The sequence below is a fragment of the Labrus bergylta genome, chromosome 3 (assembly GCF_963930695.1).
Source record: "Labrus bergylta chromosome 3, fLabBer1.1, whole genome shotgun sequence".
In the NCBI taxonomy this organism is placed as follows: Eukaryota; Metazoa; Chordata; class Actinopteri; order Labriformes; family Labridae; genus Labrus; species Labrus bergylta.
In genome coordinates, this window is record NC_089197.1 from 15,365,267 (window position 1) to 15,385,021 (window position 19,755).

General features: G+C 40.4%; 2 protein-coding genes across 3 annotated transcripts; one reads left to right on the plus strand and one right to left on the minus strand.

Moving 5' to 3' along the window:
• The first annotated feature begins 21 nt into the window (after nt 1-21).
• On the plus strand, nt 22-9,889 carry LOC109987003 (KH homology domain-containing protein 4). Its single transcript, XM_020637904.3, has 14 exons — nt 22-1,511; nt 2,575-2,827; nt 2,934-3,053; nt 3,203-3,279; nt 3,400-3,452; nt 3,555-3,757; nt 4,216-4,424; nt 4,903-4,963; nt 5,225-5,282; nt 6,144-6,379; nt 6,822-6,926; nt 7,703-7,788; nt 7,880-7,998; nt 8,430-9,889. The coding sequence occupies exons 1-14, from the start codon at nt 1,483-1,485 to the stop codon at nt 8,558-8,560; spliced, it is 1,740 nt and encodes a 579-aa protein (XP_020493560.1). The 5' UTR covers nt 22-1,482; the 3' UTR covers nt 8,561-9,889.
• LOC109987002 (fibronectin type III and SPRY domain-containing protein 2) lies at nt 9,890-19,282 on the minus strand. Of its 2 annotated transcripts, XM_065952804.1 has the most exons (14): nt 19,257-19,274; nt 19,027-19,130; nt 18,479-18,762; nt 18,154-18,249; nt 17,659-17,892; nt 17,446-17,468; nt 16,322-16,443; nt 13,702-13,866; nt 13,429-13,563; nt 13,106-13,259; nt 12,300-12,433; nt 11,407-11,539; nt 11,154-11,330; nt 9,890-10,306 (listed from the first exon to the last, which is right to left on the minus strand). In XM_065952804.1, the coding sequence occupies exons 3-14, from the start codon at nt 18,752-18,754 to the stop codon at nt 10,057-10,059; spliced, it is 1,899 nt and encodes a 632-aa protein (XP_065808876.1). In that variant the 5' UTR covers nt 18,755-18,762; nt 19,027-19,130; nt 19,257-19,274; the 3' UTR covers nt 9,890-10,056. The 2 variants fall into 2 exon arrangements, with proteins under 2 accessions (XP_065808876.1, XP_020493557.2); XM_020637901.3 differs by having other exon boundaries at nt 18,479-18,799; nt 19,027-19,282.
• Nucleotides 19,283-19,755: the final 473 nt, after the last annotated feature.

The window sequence follows — 19,755 nt, forward strand, 5'->3', positions numbered from 1 at the left end:
TTGAATATTTGTCTGTCCAGCTACTAACCCCTCTCTTTTGCCTGCATGTGTCACTTTTCTGGTTGTTTGTTTATTTGTCAGCAGGATGACAGAAAAAGAAAATTGATACCAGTCAGATGTTTTCATAAAACTTGATGACTCCGTGAAGTGTGGAACAAAGAAGAACCCTATAACTTTCAGAGAACAACTTACAAACAAGCAATCGATTTTACCAAATTCAAATCCTCCTTAAGTTCATCCTGAAAGTGTGCACAACGCTCACATTGGGGTTTTGTGAATGCAGGCAAAAAAAAATCTCAGACTTCTTGTGGTCTTGCTGTGATCATGACTTGAACATCAATACCTCAGTGAAAAACAAAATGCAACTCAACGGCTATATCGCTTAGAAAGTACATTACTTATATGCTCTTCAATTGTAATATTTACTGGAACAATACCAGATCTCATCTCAGGTCGTAACTCTTCTTCCCCTGCTCAAACTATTTCTTTTAAAAGAACACGGTAAGGCATAACAGACTGTTAAAAATGTGTTTCTTTAAATGCTTCGTTTTTTACTTTTAAACAAGCACAGTGAATCTATATATCTTTCTAAAACAAGTGAATGTGATTTTATCATTGTTTTTACACTATTATCTATCAATTGGCTTTAATGTTAAACTAATGAACAGTAGCACAAGTGGAATAGAGTTTTGGAGTCAGCAAAGTATTTGTACATCAAGTTTGCCTGTGGTTGTTTTCATTAGCCACCATAATCTAAATAGGATGTTTGCAGAAGGCTAGTCTTCTGAATCTGTTTCAGTTTGTTGCCCTTTTTTTTTTTTTTTTTTCCTGCAACTTTTTCCTTCCAAGGTGTTGAGCTGCAACAGGCAAGGTCCTTCAACTTCTTCCTTCGTTTCTGGCAAAGAGTCAAAACTTCAAACTGCTGCTAGAGGTTTTGTCAGCTAAATATAGACAGGCTGTTAAAAGCTTTTCAAGACGTATTGAATACCACTAGTGTTCATATGAGGACAGTATATTTCCTCTTTATTAGACCTTCTCGAGTTGTATTTGCACATTTAAAAAAAAACAGAAAAAAAACTAATCTTATTTTGTACAATATCATTGGTTGATCAATTATGTACATCTCACGCCCCCTATCTGTGCAAATACACAATATAATGGTTTTTTTTGGCTGCATGGTCACAGTTATAATTTTCTAATATTTCTTTGTCTGTCTAAATGTCGTTAGGCTGGGAATAAAACAGGTAACACGTTTTTAAAAAAAATATATATTTAATATTAAGCAGTTTCCTGTGAGACTCCGCCAGCTGGGGCTACTTAACATGAAAACAGCTCGACTTCCGGTAAAGTCAGACTTTGCGACAAGTCGTCAGAAGAAGTCGCCGGCGCGGGACAGCAGACCGATGGCTACCGTCGTTCAGGGTCTAATATATTAGAAATTTGTTTTTATTTTTTACTGCTAAATTACGTGGGGCTGGTGCTATGTCTTCGGGAATGACAGGGCAAACACCGTAAGTTTTCGTTCACTTAAGTTTTCTGTTAATACATTTTAGTGTCGCTGTGTGAACGTAAAGCAGGTTAGCCACCAGCTAGCGTAGCACACACACGGTGAAGGCCTGCACATAATAAATGTTGTCTGAAGGGTCTTATTTATCTTATTAATGCGCTTCAAAGTCGACTCAAGTTTGCTGCATTAAGTGTATGATACAATATGTTTAAAACTTTATTGCTCCACCTGTGAAAACATTAAGTTACTGAACACAACGGGATCGTGTTAGCTAACGTAGCTAGCTACCTAGCCTCGTCGTAGCTAACTGAACTACTGTAAGCTACTAGCTGAATGTGTCTGTTGTTAGCTTAGCATTAAAGAAACAGACTTAAAAACTACAGCCACTGATCATTTCTTCAAAAATACAAATTCTTAGCTTTATTAAAACCATGTTTAACAACGAAATGTCTTTTAAATTCAAATGTTTTATATAAAACTACATGTCAAGACTACAGGAAACATTTAACATGCTGCTGGTGTACATTGTTATAATTAATTGTTTCAACATTTAAAATAAATTTCTAACCTGGTGTCAGAGTGCAGGGTGCTCATGTATTGTCCCTCCTTCATTTAACACCCCAGTTAACAACATTTAACTTGTTTCTGATGTGTTTGGGTCACAACATTATCACAAGCAGCTTTTCCCTCCATCCCACTTTCTACTGTTGTAATCTGGTTTCTGCCTCTTTAAAAGAAGTTTCTCCTTCCTCTGTAACTTTGCTAAATGTTCTTTCTTTTTTACATGATGGTTTTAATGGTGGGTCTTTTTATAGATCGTAACAAAGAGGAAAGTATTTTACCTGCTGTTCTGTGATGTCTTTTGAGTAAATGTTTCTTATCAATTGGCGCTATACTAATAAAGATTGGTTAATTATACAAAGGTGCTGATCTCCCCTTTTTTAATCTTGAATATGTTTCATCTTTCATCTAAAATTCCACTGATGTGTTTTTAAAATGTTGTTAAATTGAACAGTAATGTGTATGCCTTTAAAGATTATTTTATTTCTCTTTTTTTTTATCCTCAGGTGCCTGTCAAGTCGATGGGATCAGCGTGCACAACCTAAACAGAATGTAGCTTTAGGACAGCAGCAAAGTGGTGCAAATGCAGCCCACGCTGTCTCCTTACCAGGGGTCGCTACTAACAGCAGTGTTTCCCAGCCGGGAGAAAAGCCAGCTCCTCCTGGAGGAGTTGAAATGGCTGCAGCAATGGCTGCTAAAATAAATGCTATGTTAATGGCAAAAGGAAAGCTATTGACTCCTCCACCCTTACTTGCGAAGGTAAACGATATTTTAAAAATCTGTAAAAAAAATAATTTGGTAATTTGTTTGAATTGTCAGTGGGGGGCTAAAAGTGTACCTTTTTTTAATTTTAAATGTCTTTTAGATTCTTCCAAGTGTGCCTGCATCAACCATAACAGAGGAGATGGTGGTCACAGAGGTCGATATTAATGATGTACCAATCAATTGCAGGGACCTTCTTACAAAAGGAAAGACACAGGAGGAGGTAAGCAGAGAGTAGGCATGAAAGTTTTGCACTTTAACTTATGGAAAGTGACAAAACGATGTAAAGAAAGTCTTGGAACAGCTTCAAATATACATTCCCTAAATATTCATTAAATGTCCTTATCCAATGTATTTCCAATTCCTTTTCAGATCCGACAGTTTAGTGGAGCTGTTGTCTCAACAAAAGGTCATTACATGTCTGAAAATGACAAGGGGAGAATAGGAGGGTATGTACTAAGATTACTTCATGATGAACTTTTTAGTCCTGATAGAGGGGAAAAAGGGTTGTTTTGAAGAATGCAGACATTCTTTATTGTCCATGACATTTCTGATTTGCTTTCTTTTAGGCATAGACCTTTGTATTTGCATGTTCAGGGAAAATCCCAAGATCAGGTCAATAGTAAGTAGTTTGTTTTAATATTTCTTTTTATCCACTTAATGTGCAGTCTTGCACTTTCTTCATCTAATCTAATCCAACGTTGTTTGACTTCTGGAACATCAGGAGCTGTGCTAAGGATAAAGGAGATCATCTCTGAGGACGTGTTGAGGGCATCAGCAGCATCAGGAGGACAGCAGTTGCCTATAATGCCTCCGCTCACACTCTACCCTCAGCCTCCTCGGCCTGTCATTTCAGCTGTCCCACGGATGCCTAACAGCAACACAACACCAGGCCAGGGGCATCGGCCTGCAGCTCCTCATTCAGGGGTAGGGAGATGAGATATCTATGATGACATTTGTCCCACTACAAATGGTGATGAAGCCTCTATAGTTTCCTGTGGATTCATTTCTAAAATGATACCGTGTTATAAATAATTATTTGACTTCAAGCAGGGATTTAACCCATTAATTCTACACTGTAGCAGTCATCTGACATTGTTTTGTGCCTTTGCGTTGAATATTGATCTTTTTGTTTTCTTTCGTTGCCTTTAATTGTGATTAACTCTGGATTTTAAAAATGGAGGTAAAGAAAGTGAACCAAATGAAGACCATGTTGCCTTCACTGATACTCACCTCCAAAATTAAGTAGCAGAGAGAACATCCTGGCCTGCAGGGAAAAGCCTTGGATTGCTGCATCTGCTTACAAAGCTGTTCTGCCTCCAACTATAATAATCTATCTTAAAATGCAGGGTAAACAATAAGTCACTTTTTCTCTTTACCTTTAGAGTTTTGTGCATACAAAGATTTTTGTGGGTCTGGACCAGGCACTGCCTTCATTCAATGTGAACGAAAAGGTTGAGGGTCCAGGGGGGACATACCTGAGTCACATCCAGACAGAGACGGGGGCTCGAGTCTTCCTCAGGGGAAAAGGTTCCGGCTACATTGAACAAGCATCAAAGCGGGAGTCATTTGAGCCTCTTTATGTTTACATCAGGTAAGTTTGTTAGTACCATAGTTATTTTCTCTTACAGATTTACCAGTAGCTCTACAAGCTTAATTGTTCAATCCAACAGAACAGAAAAAGTAAATAATAGAAATAAACATTTCTCAAAGAAAATTGAAAAAATAAATGTCAAAAATATGAACAAACAAATTTATTTCCCACAAGTTTACTTGGTTATAATGGTGAGATGGCATGCCTCATGAACAAAAGTTATTAGTCTGAATTCAGATAGGATCAGCCTTTATGGGATCCTATTATGAGGACATTTTCCATTAAAGAAATTCAACCAATTTTTAGTCTGTTTTGGTAAAGGTTCCTTTTTGATTGAAACGGCTACTTTAGAGCCTGACTTCTGTAGTATATTAATGCCTGTGGCTATATATATATATATATATATATATATATATATTTATTTTATTTTTCATTGAAAGCAGAGCTCTCATATTTAACTTCCCCTTGTGTTTTACAGCCACCCAAATGCAACTGGACTGGAGGCAGCAAAGAAACTAACAGAGAGTCTGCTGGAAACTGTAAGTTCATGAAATTGTACCACAAAGTTTTCAACTTTAGCTGAATTGAATGAGTGTCATTGGAGGTAAAAGAAGGTGAAACTATGAAAGCATATAGTTTTCACTGATACCCACCTCCTACAGTAAAAATGATAGTGTGAACCACCTGACTTCCAGAGATTGGTTTCAAGTGATCTGCACCTACCCACAATATAACTTACAAGATAAATGTAGGGGGAAAAAACTTGGTTTATTTGCGCTTATTCGTCTCTCATTTGGCAGGTGAGATCGGAGCATGCCCGTATGGTGTCTGTGTACACGGCCACAGGCTCAACACAACGTGAGTATTCTTTTTCAGCTTGTAACCATTTCTAGGGTGACCAACATTGTCATTATTGTCTGCGCTTAATTAAAAACTACAACAGCTGACTAATCTCCTTCACAATTCTCAAATGAATATTCCACTTATGTTCCTGTTTTCATGCAGCAATGAATATTATAATTAGCACAGACCTACGAAGTGATGGGTCGTTAGTTTGTCAACCATAACAAGAGCTGACTGTACACAGACAGGAGGCTCTATCAACGCCATCTTTAGATACTAGTTGAGCTCCACACTTACAAAAGAATGCTCCCAAAATGTGTAAAACATCTGCACATCTCGTGACCAATTTGTAAGATGACAATCATTTATACGGCCAGATTAGAGATACTTTAGAAGAGTTTGCTGTTTATTTATACTCTTCTCTGTGCTCTACAAAATTAAGAAGCTCTACCTCATGGGTTTTGTTTTTAATGTTTACATTTATAATTCCTTGTAAACTTCCCTTCTGTGTAATGATGCAGTACTTAAAAGAATGTTAATATGTAGTAACCTTGATTAATACGTGATGAAAAAGACTTACTGTGTCTTGATTATTGGACTCAAAATAATAGAGGAAAGTAAGTGTTATTTTTATTTACTAATCTATTCATCAGTGCTTCATACAAATTAACAGAATTTGTTTAAAATCAAAAGCCTAATGGAATTATGGGATTGGAGATATGAGACATCCCCAGTGACCAAAAGTATCAGGTATCAACTTCCCTCGATGAGTCTAGTTAAACTTCTGTTTGAAATTGCAGGTCACAGTTGTCAAAACATCATTATCGGTTCATCTGATATGTTCTATTAACTCCACGTTCTATACTTTCATTTCAGCATACCCAGCACATGGATTTCCTCCTAATAGCAATTACTCTACCCAGGGGTCCTGGTATAACTACCCAGCAAATGGGTATGCTGGCGGCTATTCAGCGTACCCAGGAGCCGGTGGTTATTGGAGTAATGCAAATGGTCCCCCAAGTCATTCTAACATGTCGACAAACCCTCCATCTTCTCAGGCAATGGTTCAGTATCCGGTGTGTCCTAGAAAACCACATCCCTATCTGGTCCAGGTAACTACAAAAGACGACGGTTGGATAATGAGTTATGTGTTTGTCCTTTTATTACTGCTGTCGCACAGGAAGTGACGATTCTTTCGATCAATCAACAGACTGCAGTGTTTAGCTCCAACTTTTAAGGTCAGATCGGTAGACTTGGCACCCCAACAGAAGGGTAGCAAAAAGTAGGACGGTACAGTAATTTGGGGACCTTTCCCGACTTTTGATAGTGGAAACGCCACAAAATGCGTGCCGTGACAAACTGAACTGCTTGCTGGAAACGGGGCTTAAGTCTACACAAGCAGACTTCAATCTTTATAAGACTTAACTATGAACGCTTACCGTTTATGTAAAGATCTGCATAAAAACAACAAGCTAGAGAAGGCCTGTGACATGTAATGTTTTATAAACCCAGTTGAGGCATCAGTGCATTTGTGTTGGTTTTATTCTACTAAAGGATCCTGGCAGCAGTGAGACAGTGGAGCCTGAAGGATCGTTAAACGCCGCGCCTGACACGGGAAGTCCCAAACGTCATTTCCAGGAGGGGTCCAAAGAAGATGAGGTTAGCTGAAGTGTCACATGACTCTTTTCACTGAAGGATAATTCTGACTGGTTTATCACATTAAGTGTTTTGATTTGGTCAACTGTCAGCATTGTACATGTTAACCCAGTGAATAATCTATAGACCTTAATTCATCTATCTATTATTGCTTTATAATGTGGCCATCTGACTTCCAAATTTACCCATTTGCTTTATGTGCTTAAGTTGGCATGTGGGCAACATCTGGCTACAACTGTGCTAAGAGCAAATGTAGTTGTCTAAATGTTTCTGGGTTTTCATCCAAGATGATGCATTAAAGGTGCCTCTGTATGCTAGTGTTGAGTGCAATGAGCTGGATGGGCTCAGGTCATTTTGCCTGGGCTCTAAATGCAGATCCAGTGGGAGCCAGTTTGGCCTGGCCTCACTAGAATCTGATATGCCACCTCAAAATCCCAAATCAATTTTTAGGTTTGACTTAGAATCATGCCTTTGTAGAATAGATTAGCCATGCTCGATTTTTAAACAATTGTCACACTAGTTCAGATATGTGAGAGGAAATACGCCTCTTTGTGGAATGTTGCTGAATTTAAAAAACTCTCAAATGACCTCCTGTAATTGTATTGTGTATTTTTTTAATTCATATTTGTTTGATCCTTAAACATTTGGAAGAGTCTTAACAAGGCCTTTAAATGTTTTGGATTGCTCTCAAACCCTTGGATCAGACATTTTTAACATTTCATTATTTTATGGCCATCAAAATATGAAGTGTTCTAAATGTTTTGAACTCTTTTGTACAGCCTGCCAGCAGTCCTCCAGAGGGCCCTGCTCATCAGGAGTCTGCACCTCCTGTCTCCAGTGTTGGAGAGACTAAAGTAGTAGAAAGGTTTGTTCATAGAGCTCATTATCATTTAATGTTATCCTTCCTGAGTCTTTGCAGATTAAGATATATAATATATATTTTTTTTTAAATTAAGGATCCTGATGCCTCCACCGCCGCACCTCTTTGTTGCCCCGGCCCCTGTTCCCCGAAAAAGGACGAGAGACGCTGTGACAGAAGATCCAGGCAGTCCGCCCATCAGCGCCGCGCCAAAGGGTATGCACTTCATGATTCTTACACTTCTAAGAGTTTGAGTACTCGAACATTTGTTCTGTATAGTTGTCTGTTATATAAATGGCATCTGCCCCCATGGAGCTATGGGGGAGGAGTGGAGACCTGTGTGAACCTCTCAGATGGTAGAACCCACTAACACACTCTTCTTGTATATGTTCTTTGTCTTTCCCTTGTTTTCTCTCTCAACATGTGTCCCCGGACCTGCCTGTTATGGATGTGTGCTCTGCTGCCGTTTCATTTGATATCTTCCCTCCCCTGGCCGTGGATCAACTCAAAACCACCGCTAACATGGGGCTCCTCAATGGGTTTTTTTTTTTCTTTCTTCTGTCTCTGTCTCTCCCCTCCCCCTCTCCTTTATTCTATCTTTCCTCTACATTTCTCTGTCTCTCCATTTTGTGATTGTGCCCTTACAGGTGTTCGAAAAAATGTGTGCGAGAAGAAGTCTAAAGTGGAAGAAGACACATCGGGATTAGTGCCCTACGGAGGAGACTCCTCTGATGAAGAGGAGGAGAGGACACGCAGCAGTAAGACAGATAACTCATAACCCCTACCCATCCTCACCCCCACTGTCCAGGATACCCACAGACCCAGAGTTTCTACATTAAGTTCAACAAACAAGTTCTCAAACCCATTAAAAGGAAAAATCCACCCTTGGTTATCATGCACTGTTATAGCATTGTACAAGTGTGTTGCAATGTTTTACCCCCTTCATTTCTAAAAATGTATATGTTACTGCTGACAACTTTTCAGGAAACTTTCAGCGTACCAGTCATTTTATTATTTTGTAACATTTAATCAAAGATAAAAGGAAAGGAAATTATTCACCTTTGTTGGGCATTTCTTTGAAACATCTTTAGCTACAGATGTTATATCTGATGACAATCTCTATAAGGCAGTAATTAAGTACAGATCAGTAGTGATCAGGCTAATGTTGCTAACAACTGGTATTGTCTTTGATGAAGCACCAGTTGTAATGTTTGGTGAAAATCCCACACTCTGGTAAAAAGGTTTTGGGCACAGGATAGCTGTTAGGTTGAACTCCCCATGTAGAGGCTGTAGTTCTCCAAGCAGGCATCCTGGGTTAAATTCAAACCTTAGGCACTTTGCCATGTGTGAAGTCCCACTTTTTCATCCCAGTTTCTGACTCTGTCAACTCTCCTCCCCTGAAAAAAGGCACAGAAGCCCCCAAAATAGTATTTAAAACTTGTTGTGGTTTTTTGCTTTTCTTACATAGTTTTATTTTCTCATGGATCTCGAAGCATGTCTCTCACACAGTAAATGTGAACCAGTTTGTTTAAGCAAATTGTAAGCATATTTAAATACATGCCCATATAAAAACCATGTGTGTGTATATATAGACTTATAGGTAGCCTGCCAGTGAGTTTGTCATTGAGCATTTGTTTGTAACCACATGACCTTGTGGCTACATGTCAGTAATACTGTTATTGACAATACTAGTGTTTCCTCATTTTGTTGTTGCCTTCACAGAAGCGTTTATTGTTTGGTTGACAGTCTGACACTAAAATGTTCAAAGCTGATTTCTTCAGTCTTAATGACATACATAGCCAGTTTTAACAGTGTGGAATCATTCAGGGTGGATTTTTTTCTTTTAAGTTGTGAAAGCAGTTGTATAATATCTACAAATGTTTCTTTTTTTCTTCCTTGGAACACTTTTAATTTTCAAAGCACCTTTTTGCTTAATCAAAAAACAAGCCCCGTATTTCTTTTTTAAAAATGTAAACACTTGTTCCGCTGCAGGTGCTGATGATATAAATACATATTGTAAAATTCTGTGAAGCTTTTTCTTATCTTGGAAAAATGGTGTATGCCTGTTCCCATGGAATATTAAAATAAAAAACAACTGAAAACATAATGTCTTTATATCCTGCACATTTAATAATGCTATGAAAGGTCAGCAGATGGTTTTATTTTGAATGAATGTTGGTGTTTGCGTTGTTGGCATTGACACCCTGACCTCTGGTAAGTATTTGAAAGAGGTTTCATCTCCTGGTTCAACCCTGGGTTTAATGAGAGCTGGTTTCAGATGAATGCATATTCTGGAGCTTCTATGCCATTGTGTACTGTAAGAGCTCCTGGGTTGTCCAGGCTAAAGCAGGGGTGGATATAATTTCTGAAGTGACACTGGAAGGTGTGCAGATGTTGTTCCAGATCAACATTAAAGAAGGACAGAGTCCCCCTCTCGTAGTCCAGAGCCACTCCTATCCTCAATGGGTTCACAGTGATCCTCAGGTCTGGACTCCAACCGTTGTGTAGGAATTCATATTTATGCCTGAAAATTTTAAAAAAAAATTGTTCACTGCAAAGAAATGCCCAATATACTGCTTTCTGTTCTTGTTTGGGATCATTTCTTTGTTAGTCATTATGAGTAAAAACTACTGAACCATGATCCAGCAGAAGGATTTTCAATGACAGATAAATTATGCAGATAATAAGAGATGTGCGTTTTTTAAATTGCATGTATGGGTAGGTGTTATCACTGTGTAGATGCTCACAATGAAAACCACATTAAAGGCTTACGTGATTTGTTGCTCTGATTTCCTATGTGACAATTCAACTCGCCTGCTTTCTTCTAAGAAGGGTTACCATGGCAGCATTATAAAGTAACAGTTATACAGGCATGGGCTCTGCTGCCTTCAATGGGTTTAGCTCATAGACTGTAGCTTAGCACTGAGCGGATGCAAAAGAAATTGCTTAGGATAGGAACATTTCTGGTGACTAAAATTAGTCTTGGCCTAGTTTCTGAGAACTGCAGTAGTAGTCCCTGAGAGGATCAGCATGCTTTTAAAAAAAAAAATCTAAATCAAATGAAAAACCAGCTTTCACTTTCTCCATGCAGTCTAATAAAAGGACTTCAGTATTGATAATACAACAAATTGTTTGATTTGTCATGTTTTAGAATTGGCTGTGTATGAACAAATGTGTTTTTATTTTGTTTAAATTGATCAACAGACTAAACATTTCACAAGAGTTAAATTGTGTTTGAATTGAGCCATAATATCCCAGTCGCAGACATGTTAATATTAGCAACAGTGCTACAGAATAATCTATGGTGTACCACTGTTTGAGCCTGTTCCCAACATTAGGCTCATATTTTAAGTTAACAGAGGTTTTGTTACCTGGATGGCGTCAGAATGTGTCTCATACACCAGGACGTGGTTTTGGCTCCGAGGTACGAATTCCTCTCAGTGTCCTCGTACGCAACGCCGATCCTATACTCACTCCCGTCATCCACCTCGACTTCCCAGTAATGTCGGCCTCGCACTGGAATCAGGTCCCCCAGGACAGCCACACATCTGGACACACAAACATACTCTTAATTAACACGAAGCTCCCATCCTCTGACACAAAAGTAGCTGTTGTATAAATCACCTGGCGAATGTGTTATCATCTAAACCCATTGCACTAATTGGCAGCTCCTCGTCTCCATAAAACATGGTGAAGCCATCCTCAGAGATGGACAGACAAGGATGGGCGGTATCCTCCAGGAGATAGAAGAATGTACCTGTACAGGTGAGAAAACATCAGTTAAATGAATGTACAAAAAGCAGTTGGTGTATTAATTTAAGACCTTTATTTAAGTTTAATTCTTAAAGCAATTGTTCTACGTTCCCTTCTCCTAAGTGGCTGTAGCCTTCTATCCCAGGATGATTTATACAGATATGTAGTAACCTTTCAAACTAAGAGAGAGAGAATAAAAAAAAAGTACTTTGAGTTTCCTGTTGTGTCTTTCATCACTGGAAGTACACTGATTTACACAAGTCTTAGAATTTATCAAGCCAATAATATGAGACGCAGTTCCACAACTACCACCTTACATGTTTATTGCATTGGTTCCTAATCAGTAAACCCATAGAGGTTTTGAGATGGCTCATACAAATCACCAAACTGGTATACTTCTAAGTTACCGTTTTTAACTAATTGTCCACTATTTATTTTATCATTTGGAATATTAAAAGTTGAACCTCTATACAACTTAAATACAAATTGTTGATATTGTTTTCTAGTTCACAAACGGGGCTGGGGGGTTTGGGGGTGGTAGAGTGGGAAGTTGGGGGAGAGAGTGGGTCCATGAGGGGAATGACACACGTGAAAGTAAGGGTAGGCCAGAACAGAACCAGGGCTGCCGGCTTACAGGACTATAGCCTCTGTACATGGGACGCGACCTAACCACTAAGCCACCAGTGCCCCAAATGGACATTACTTTTAATGCAAGATTTTTATAAATCAGTAATTTTTCCTTTGCCTTTGTTAAATGTTCTCACCTGTCGTAGAGACTGTAATAACTTCACTCCTGTCGCTGGGCCCGCCAATGTTAACCGCTCTCACAGATATAAGATAACGCCGTCCTGACTGCAGCTGGATCAAACACTGACAGGTGGGCACGGCTACTATGGACCTGTGGGATTAAACAGTTAGACCAGCTAATATCACATCCTTGTAAAAAAAAAAAAGAAAAAAAAGAAATTAGATTAATGCATCATTATAGGATTTCATCTGACACTTCTTGTTGCAAACTTCTAACAGATTTTTGCCTTGAATTAACTTATAGTCTCAATACCTGTTTAAATTCATACATTTAAGGCTCATCTATGCAAAAACATATGAACAGATTGGATAAATGGTTTAACTGTTCTATGAAGCAACCACCAAAATTGCCCTTAATGTGAGGACAGTATTCTAGCTGAGGCTCACATTGCTGTCATAGCTGAAGCTAAGAATAGATTTTCTAGGGCAGAGTGAGTCTTGATTCAGCAGCTCTATAACCATAGGATTTAAAAAATGCAAGGTAAGCATTAATTCAGCTATGTTTATGGATGCATTGAAGCAGAAGTTTTAATAAAGGACAGGCCTGTGAGGATAAACATCATTGGACTCTACATCTTTGAACCCCGCACAGCAGAGCGGATTAGCTTTAACTGCTGGAACACCTAAATTTCCCTGCTGGGATGAATAAAGTATATCTTATCTTTATCTTATCTTAATATCAACTTCCTCTTTGTGTGTGAACTCTTTAAAAATATGAGAAATTCCGGAGAGCACTGTTAAACCTTCTGCCCCCAGCTCTTACTCTGTGACACTGCTTTGTGTGTCATCAGTTCCCATCTCACTGAGCTCCACAGTGTAAGAGTCCACAGGGTTGGTGTTTCCCGACTCCCAGCGGATCAGAGCTGCATCTGTACAGCTTGTACACTCCCTCCGCTTGATCACTGGAGGCGATGGCACTAGAAAGACAGGAATGAAGAATTTAGAACATATTTTCCACAACATCCATCTATTAAGTGCTCACAGCATAAAATAAATATGACTAAAAGGGTTTAAAGGGGACCAGAGAACAACTTTTTCCACTGTTGCAAGTGAATCATGTAGTTGCAGTGGTGTGACATCTACTACCTGTGATGTATAAGGCCTTCTCGCTCGCTGGGCTGATTCCTGTGGTGTTGGTAGCCGTCACCCACAGTTCATACTGAGCATTGGGCAGCAGATCTGTCACAGTGCAGTGGGTCTCCTTCACCTTGACCTTACTCTCTGAAAAAGAACGCACAGATTTCATTGCAGCTGTACTGATCAAAACTCATCACTGTAATTCTTCAATAAGTACTACTTTCAACAGTAGATGGTGTTATCATGCAGTAGGACTCTGCATTCAGCATTTCTGTGTAGTACCTTGTGCTGTGTGGGTGCTGTCTGCTGGCTTGTCCTCCAAAACGGGTCTGTAGTAAAGCTCGTAGTACTCCACTGTGTCATCGGAGAAAAGGCTCCAGCAGACACGCAGCGACGTCTGGGTGGCAGAGTTTGGCATCTGGGGGTTGATGACTGGGGCGGAGGGAGCTGATATATAGTGGAGGAGATTTAGTTATCTGCTTGTGTTATCATGTCACACCTCAAAATTTGCTAAAATAACCACAGAGTTTTATTTAATAAAAAGCCCCCAGCTGAGCGTCACTGTGTTGGAGTTTTCCCCGGTGAACGAGAGGGTCGCCTCTCTGTGACTTCAGGTTGCAGAGAGGAAGGCTCTGACTGTTGTATGTGCATATGCACCTAACAGCAGCTCAGAGTACACGGCCTTCTTGGAGTCTCTGGGTGGGGTCCTGGAAGGGATTCCACCAAGGGACTCTGTAGTTCTACTGGGGGACTTCAATGCTCACGTGGGCTACGACGGAGACACCTGGAGGGGAGTGAGTGGTAGTCTAGGATTGTCCATAACAAACACCATGTTCAAGCATAGGGATTTTCCCAAGTGTAGCTGGTACCAGAGCACCCTAGGCAACCTTATAACCCGCTGGTGGACACCAGTGGTGAAGGAAGCCGTCAGGCTGAAGGAGGCCTTTCAGGCTTGGTTAGCCCATGGGTCTCTGGAAGCAGCTGACAGGTATCGGGTGGCTTGGAGGGCTGTGGCTTCAGTGGTAGCGTAAGCAAAAACCCAGGTGTGGGAGGAGTTCGGGGAGGCTTTGGAGAAGGACTTTTGGTTGGCCTCAAAGAGGTTCCGGCAAACCGTCCGATGGCTTAGGAAGGGAAAGCAGGGCTTGCCCCAGGCTGTTATCAGCAGGGGGGAGAACTGCTGACCCGAACTGGGGACATTGTTGGGCGGTGGAAGCTCCTCAGTGGCAAGGCACCAGGTGTGGATGAGATTCGCCCTGAGATGCTGAAGGCTCTGGACATTGTTGGGCTGTCTTGGCTGACACGCCTTTCCAATGTCGCTTTTCAGTGCCTGTGGAGTGACAGACTGGTGTGGTGGTTCCCATTTTCAAAAAGGGGGACCGGAGGGTGTGCTCCAATTATCGGGGTATCACACTTCTCAGCCTTCTGGGGAAAGCTTACTCTAGGGTACTGGAAAGGAGGTTCCGGCCAATTGTCAAACCTCTGATACAGGAGGAACAATGTGGATTCCGTCCCGGCCGTGGGACAGTGGACCAGCTCTTTACCCTCGCAGGGCTTCTTGGGGGAGCATGGGAATTTGCTCATCCAGTCTACATGTGTTTTGTGGATTTGGAGAAGGCTTTTGACCGTGTCCCTTCGGGGATCATGTGGGGGTTACTGTGGGGATATGGGGCCCCGGGGCCGTTGCTACGAGGCATCCGGTCCCTGTATGACCAAAGTGGGAGCTGTGTCCGCATCCTCGGCACAAAGTCAGACACGTTCCCAGTGCGTGTTGGCCTCCGCCAGGGTTGCCCCTTGTCACCGATCCTGTTTGTGATCTTCATGGACAGGATCTCAAGGAGCAGCCGGGGGGAGGAGGGTTTCCAGTTTGGGGACCTCAAAATCTTGTCTCTGCTTTTGGCAGACGACGTGGTGTTGTTGGCTTCCTCAAGCTGGAACCTCCAGCAGGCATTGGGGCGGTTTGCAGCCGAGTGTGAAGCGGCTGGAATGAGGGTCAGCACCTCCGAGTCCGAAGCCATGGTTTTCTGCCAGAAAAAGGTGGATTGCTCTCTCCGGGTGGGGAGTGAGTCCTTGCCCCAAGTCGAGGAGTTCAAGTAACTCAGGGTCTTGTTAACGAGTGAGAGTAGGATGGAGCATGAGATTGACAGACAGATTGGCTCGCCATCAGCAGTAATGCAGGCGTTGTACAGGACTGTTGTGGCGAAGAGGGAGCTGAGCCTAAAGGCAAAGCTCTCGATTTACCGGTCGATCTACGTTCCAACCCTCACCTATGGTCATGAGCTACGGGTAGTGACCGAAAGAATGAGATCGCGGATAAAAGCCGCCGAAATTAGCTTCCTCCAGAGGGTGGCTGGGCTCAGCCTTAGAGATAGGGTAAGGAGCTCGGACATTCGAGGGGAGCTCGGAGTAGAGCCGCTGCTCCTCCGCATCGAAAGGAGCCAGTTGACGTGGTTTGGGCATCTGTTAAGGATGCCTCCTGGACGCCTCCCTTTAGAGGTTTTCCAGGCACGACCAACTGGGAGGAGACCCCGGGGCAGACCCAGAATGCGCTGGAGGGATTATATATCCCGTCTAGCCTGGGAACGCCTCGGAATCCCCCAGGAGGAGATGGAAAACATTGCTGAGGAGAGGGAAGTCTGGGTTGACTTACTGCGCCTGCGACCACCGCGACCCAACCTCGGATAAGCAGAAGAAAATGGATGGATGGATGGATGAATTTGGATTTGATTTTGTTTAGCTCTGTAATTCTTGTTCTGCTGTGTCTGCTAGTGCATAAGTCAATCGAGACAAACAAACAACAGAGTGAATTGATTGATAACCTCACATGATGTCTGTGTTTTGTACAAAAAAAACGGTCATTGACCAATTGTTTGTGGATAAAATGAGCATGATTTGTAAATCAGACCTGGAACGACATTGATGGAGTCCATCATGGTTTTGACATCTGACAGGTCAGCCAGCGGTGTGTTAAACTCCAGACGTGTGGTCAATGTGAGGTCACTCTCTTCCTTAGCAAACTCCTCGATGCTGGAGAAACCACAAAAGTAGAACAAGTGCTGTACTAAACATACAAATAAAAAGTGCTTGTATTAGTTTTTTTAAGTTGGTGCAACTTTATACACCTCCTGCACAACAATTAAGAAAAAAATAGATTTAACTTAATTTTTCTGAAGCTTGGTTTCATTTTCCATCTCTTCATATCCAATTTTTGAAAACCTCCTCAAACACCACCTGTTCACCAAAGCATCCAGCCTCATCAAACCTAACACTCCCCCCTGCTGATCACCCACTGCTGATGACTCCTTCATTTGTTTGTCTCTTATTGCCTCCTAATACGCCCCACCCCCCCACACACACTTTGTAAAGCGTCCTTGGGTTTCATGAAAGAAGCTATATACAGTAAATCTAAGTTATTATTATTATTACTATTATTAATAATGAAAACACTTCAACTTCAAATTCACTATAACTTGAGTTATAGTGAAGAGTCTATGTTTTTCACAGGACATTGACACTTGAGACATATTCTTATTTTATAGAATATCATACATATTATTAGACAATGCCACACAAAGTTATATAAAGAAATTAAAATCCTCACAAACATTTAAAAAAAAACAGATGCAGTTAAATGCAACTTGCAAATAAATCCAGAAGTAATAGCAAGAGAAAAACATCATATATAATATTTTGTCAGTGAAAAACAATAACGTATATAACTTGATAATAAAAAAACTTTTTATTTTAACTTATTTTTACTTTTATTTAACTTTTAGATTGTGAACACAGAAGCTCTTGTTTGTTCTTTTACTGTATTAGTATTTTAAACTAACAAAAGCTTACAGGTACTTCTTCAACCACTGGTCTACTTTGTCATTGTAAGTATTGGCAGTTACTGTTAGTCAGAAAATAAACAAAAAACACTTTGACACATGATTAAAACAATGTACTGTTAATAGTCAGTCTTTTAAAATCACACGGTGCAGTTTCACATCACGCGACAAACCCACTGAATGACATCATAATTACCTTTTGATGGTGGGCATAACTGTCTGTCAATAAATGTCAAATAAACATACAACAAAGTTAAAATATTTAAAATAAAATAAAATGTATATCCACAATCACATTTACTGTCTTTTCTTTCTACATCAGGACAATGACAGCAAAATCTTCTATTGTAATCTCCAGGTTTAAATGACTCGCTGAAGAAAAGTCAAACAAGAGTGCAAGCTTCAGCACCTTCAGGAAAAGCCTTTTGTCTTGAGTGCGGTAGATCTCCTGGGCCGTCTCAATAAGCTCTTTGGAAGCATCCATCGCCTGGCCACAAGACAGCAGCTGAGTGTACAGGGCCTCCAGCTTTCCTTTCTTCTCCTCCTCCAAACCAGCCGCTCTCTCATCGTACCTCTGAGACAACGTCTGCAGCACATCGTTGTAGTGCTGCTCCAAGTGCTGCTCCTGACGGCCAAAATTCTCCTGTGCACACATTTATACAATCGTACAAAATAAATATTTGTTATCCATTAATAAAAACAAGAGAGGATGACAGATAAAAGGGAGGCAATGAGTAAAGCTCTTCAGTTACAAAAAATAAACGTGACATCTAGAACTTTCTCTAGTTTCTGAGTTCCATCAAAGAAAATAACAAAAGTATTCCCTCTTGCTCACAAAGATCTACGATAATAAATCAATGGCACAAAAAATGATTTTCTTAAGTCTTCAGTGTGTGACATTTACCTCCACGGTGAGAAAGATTTCCTCTAGATGACCTGCAAAGCTCTCCATCTCAGCAACCTTTGCTTGCAAACGATTCCTGATTTTGACGATTTCACTCTGAAATCCATTAAAATTCATAATTTTACCTTTTTTTTTCTTTTAATTTAAAAAACATGAACAAACAATGTTCCTGCCTTCAAATAAATGGCTCAATCTGAAAATGTGGTTGTCATAAGAAGCATTAATGGCATGTTTTCCATCTGAATTTATGTTGCAATTTTCACATTAAGTATACTCTATATGTAATTGTATACATATTAAACAAAAGCTGTATTAATGTCCCCACCTCTGTTCCTTCCTCCTTAAACACGTCATCCTCATCATTTCCATCTTCCGCCCCAGTGGGAGATGGGGTGATGGCCTCACAGGGCTCAAAATGAAGGGACTCATTGGTGTCCACAGAAAACCTCTGGAAGGTGGATACGTCTCGGGTTGTCCTCCCTCCTCTGTCTGAAGTCACATTAAAGGACTCCATAGTGGTCGACTCTCTGCTCAAATCCTGGTGCTCTGCTTCTTCTGCAATCACATCCAGTGTGCCTCCTCTGATCTCATACAGGTCCATGAGAATGGCTGCGGGAGATATACAAACCAGCCATAAATATTGTGTCTGAAAAGAGCAAAAACAATTTACAATTTAATTCAGCCTCTTACTGTTAAAACTATAGCCTGCCAAACCATTGGTAAACAACAATTCAGCTCAACATAACGAACACAAAATAATTTATATCGGGAAAAAAAACCCATTCTCCATACTTGAAACACGCAAATAAAATATGCACAGCAATCAATGAAATTAGTTCTTAATGTTGCAAATTCAGCAGATGGCAAATTTACCTGGATAATTCAGAAAATCCGTCTGTTCTACTAAACAACCATTTCATGCCAACAGTGTTGTCCGACCAGCCAACAGTGTCAGCAGTCCAACCCTAACCCAGAAACTGGGACAAAAATAGATGGGACACAGACTGCTCAAATGTCATAGGCATGACAACAATTCATGCAAGAAGTAAGTTATTTTTTGAATAAAACATACAATTAAGACTAATTAGATGCTGTAAACACACCGTCAACACTTGAGATTAGTGCTTGGCACAATTATTGCCTTGATATTTTGATGTGGAAATTCCCTAAAACATGTGATTTAAAGGTCGAAGTTGAAAACATTGCCACGAACATTGCGGTGCCTTCATGACTCCTCGTAAACGCCAGTTTTTCAAACGCTTTTGTTAAGAAATAACAGAGATACGACCTCGAATGAGCTTTCAGCCTCTTAATGATAGAGATTAGAGGCTACTCCAATTTTAAAACTATTACTTTGACGAAACAATCAAGAAACACTGACCTGTTTTTTAACAAGAGGAAGAATTTCGAGAACTTGCGCGTCATCCATTATAGAATTGGCGTTTTTTTTTTTTTATATTTCTAATACAGAAATGTGCTGTAAACAAATTGGTGTCTGTTGTTTCTTGTTCGGTTGATATGACATTATCCTTAAAAGTAGATTTACGAGTTTGTGTTGCACCTAGTGTGTTGCGTATTGAATTGTTCCGGATGTGTGTGAAT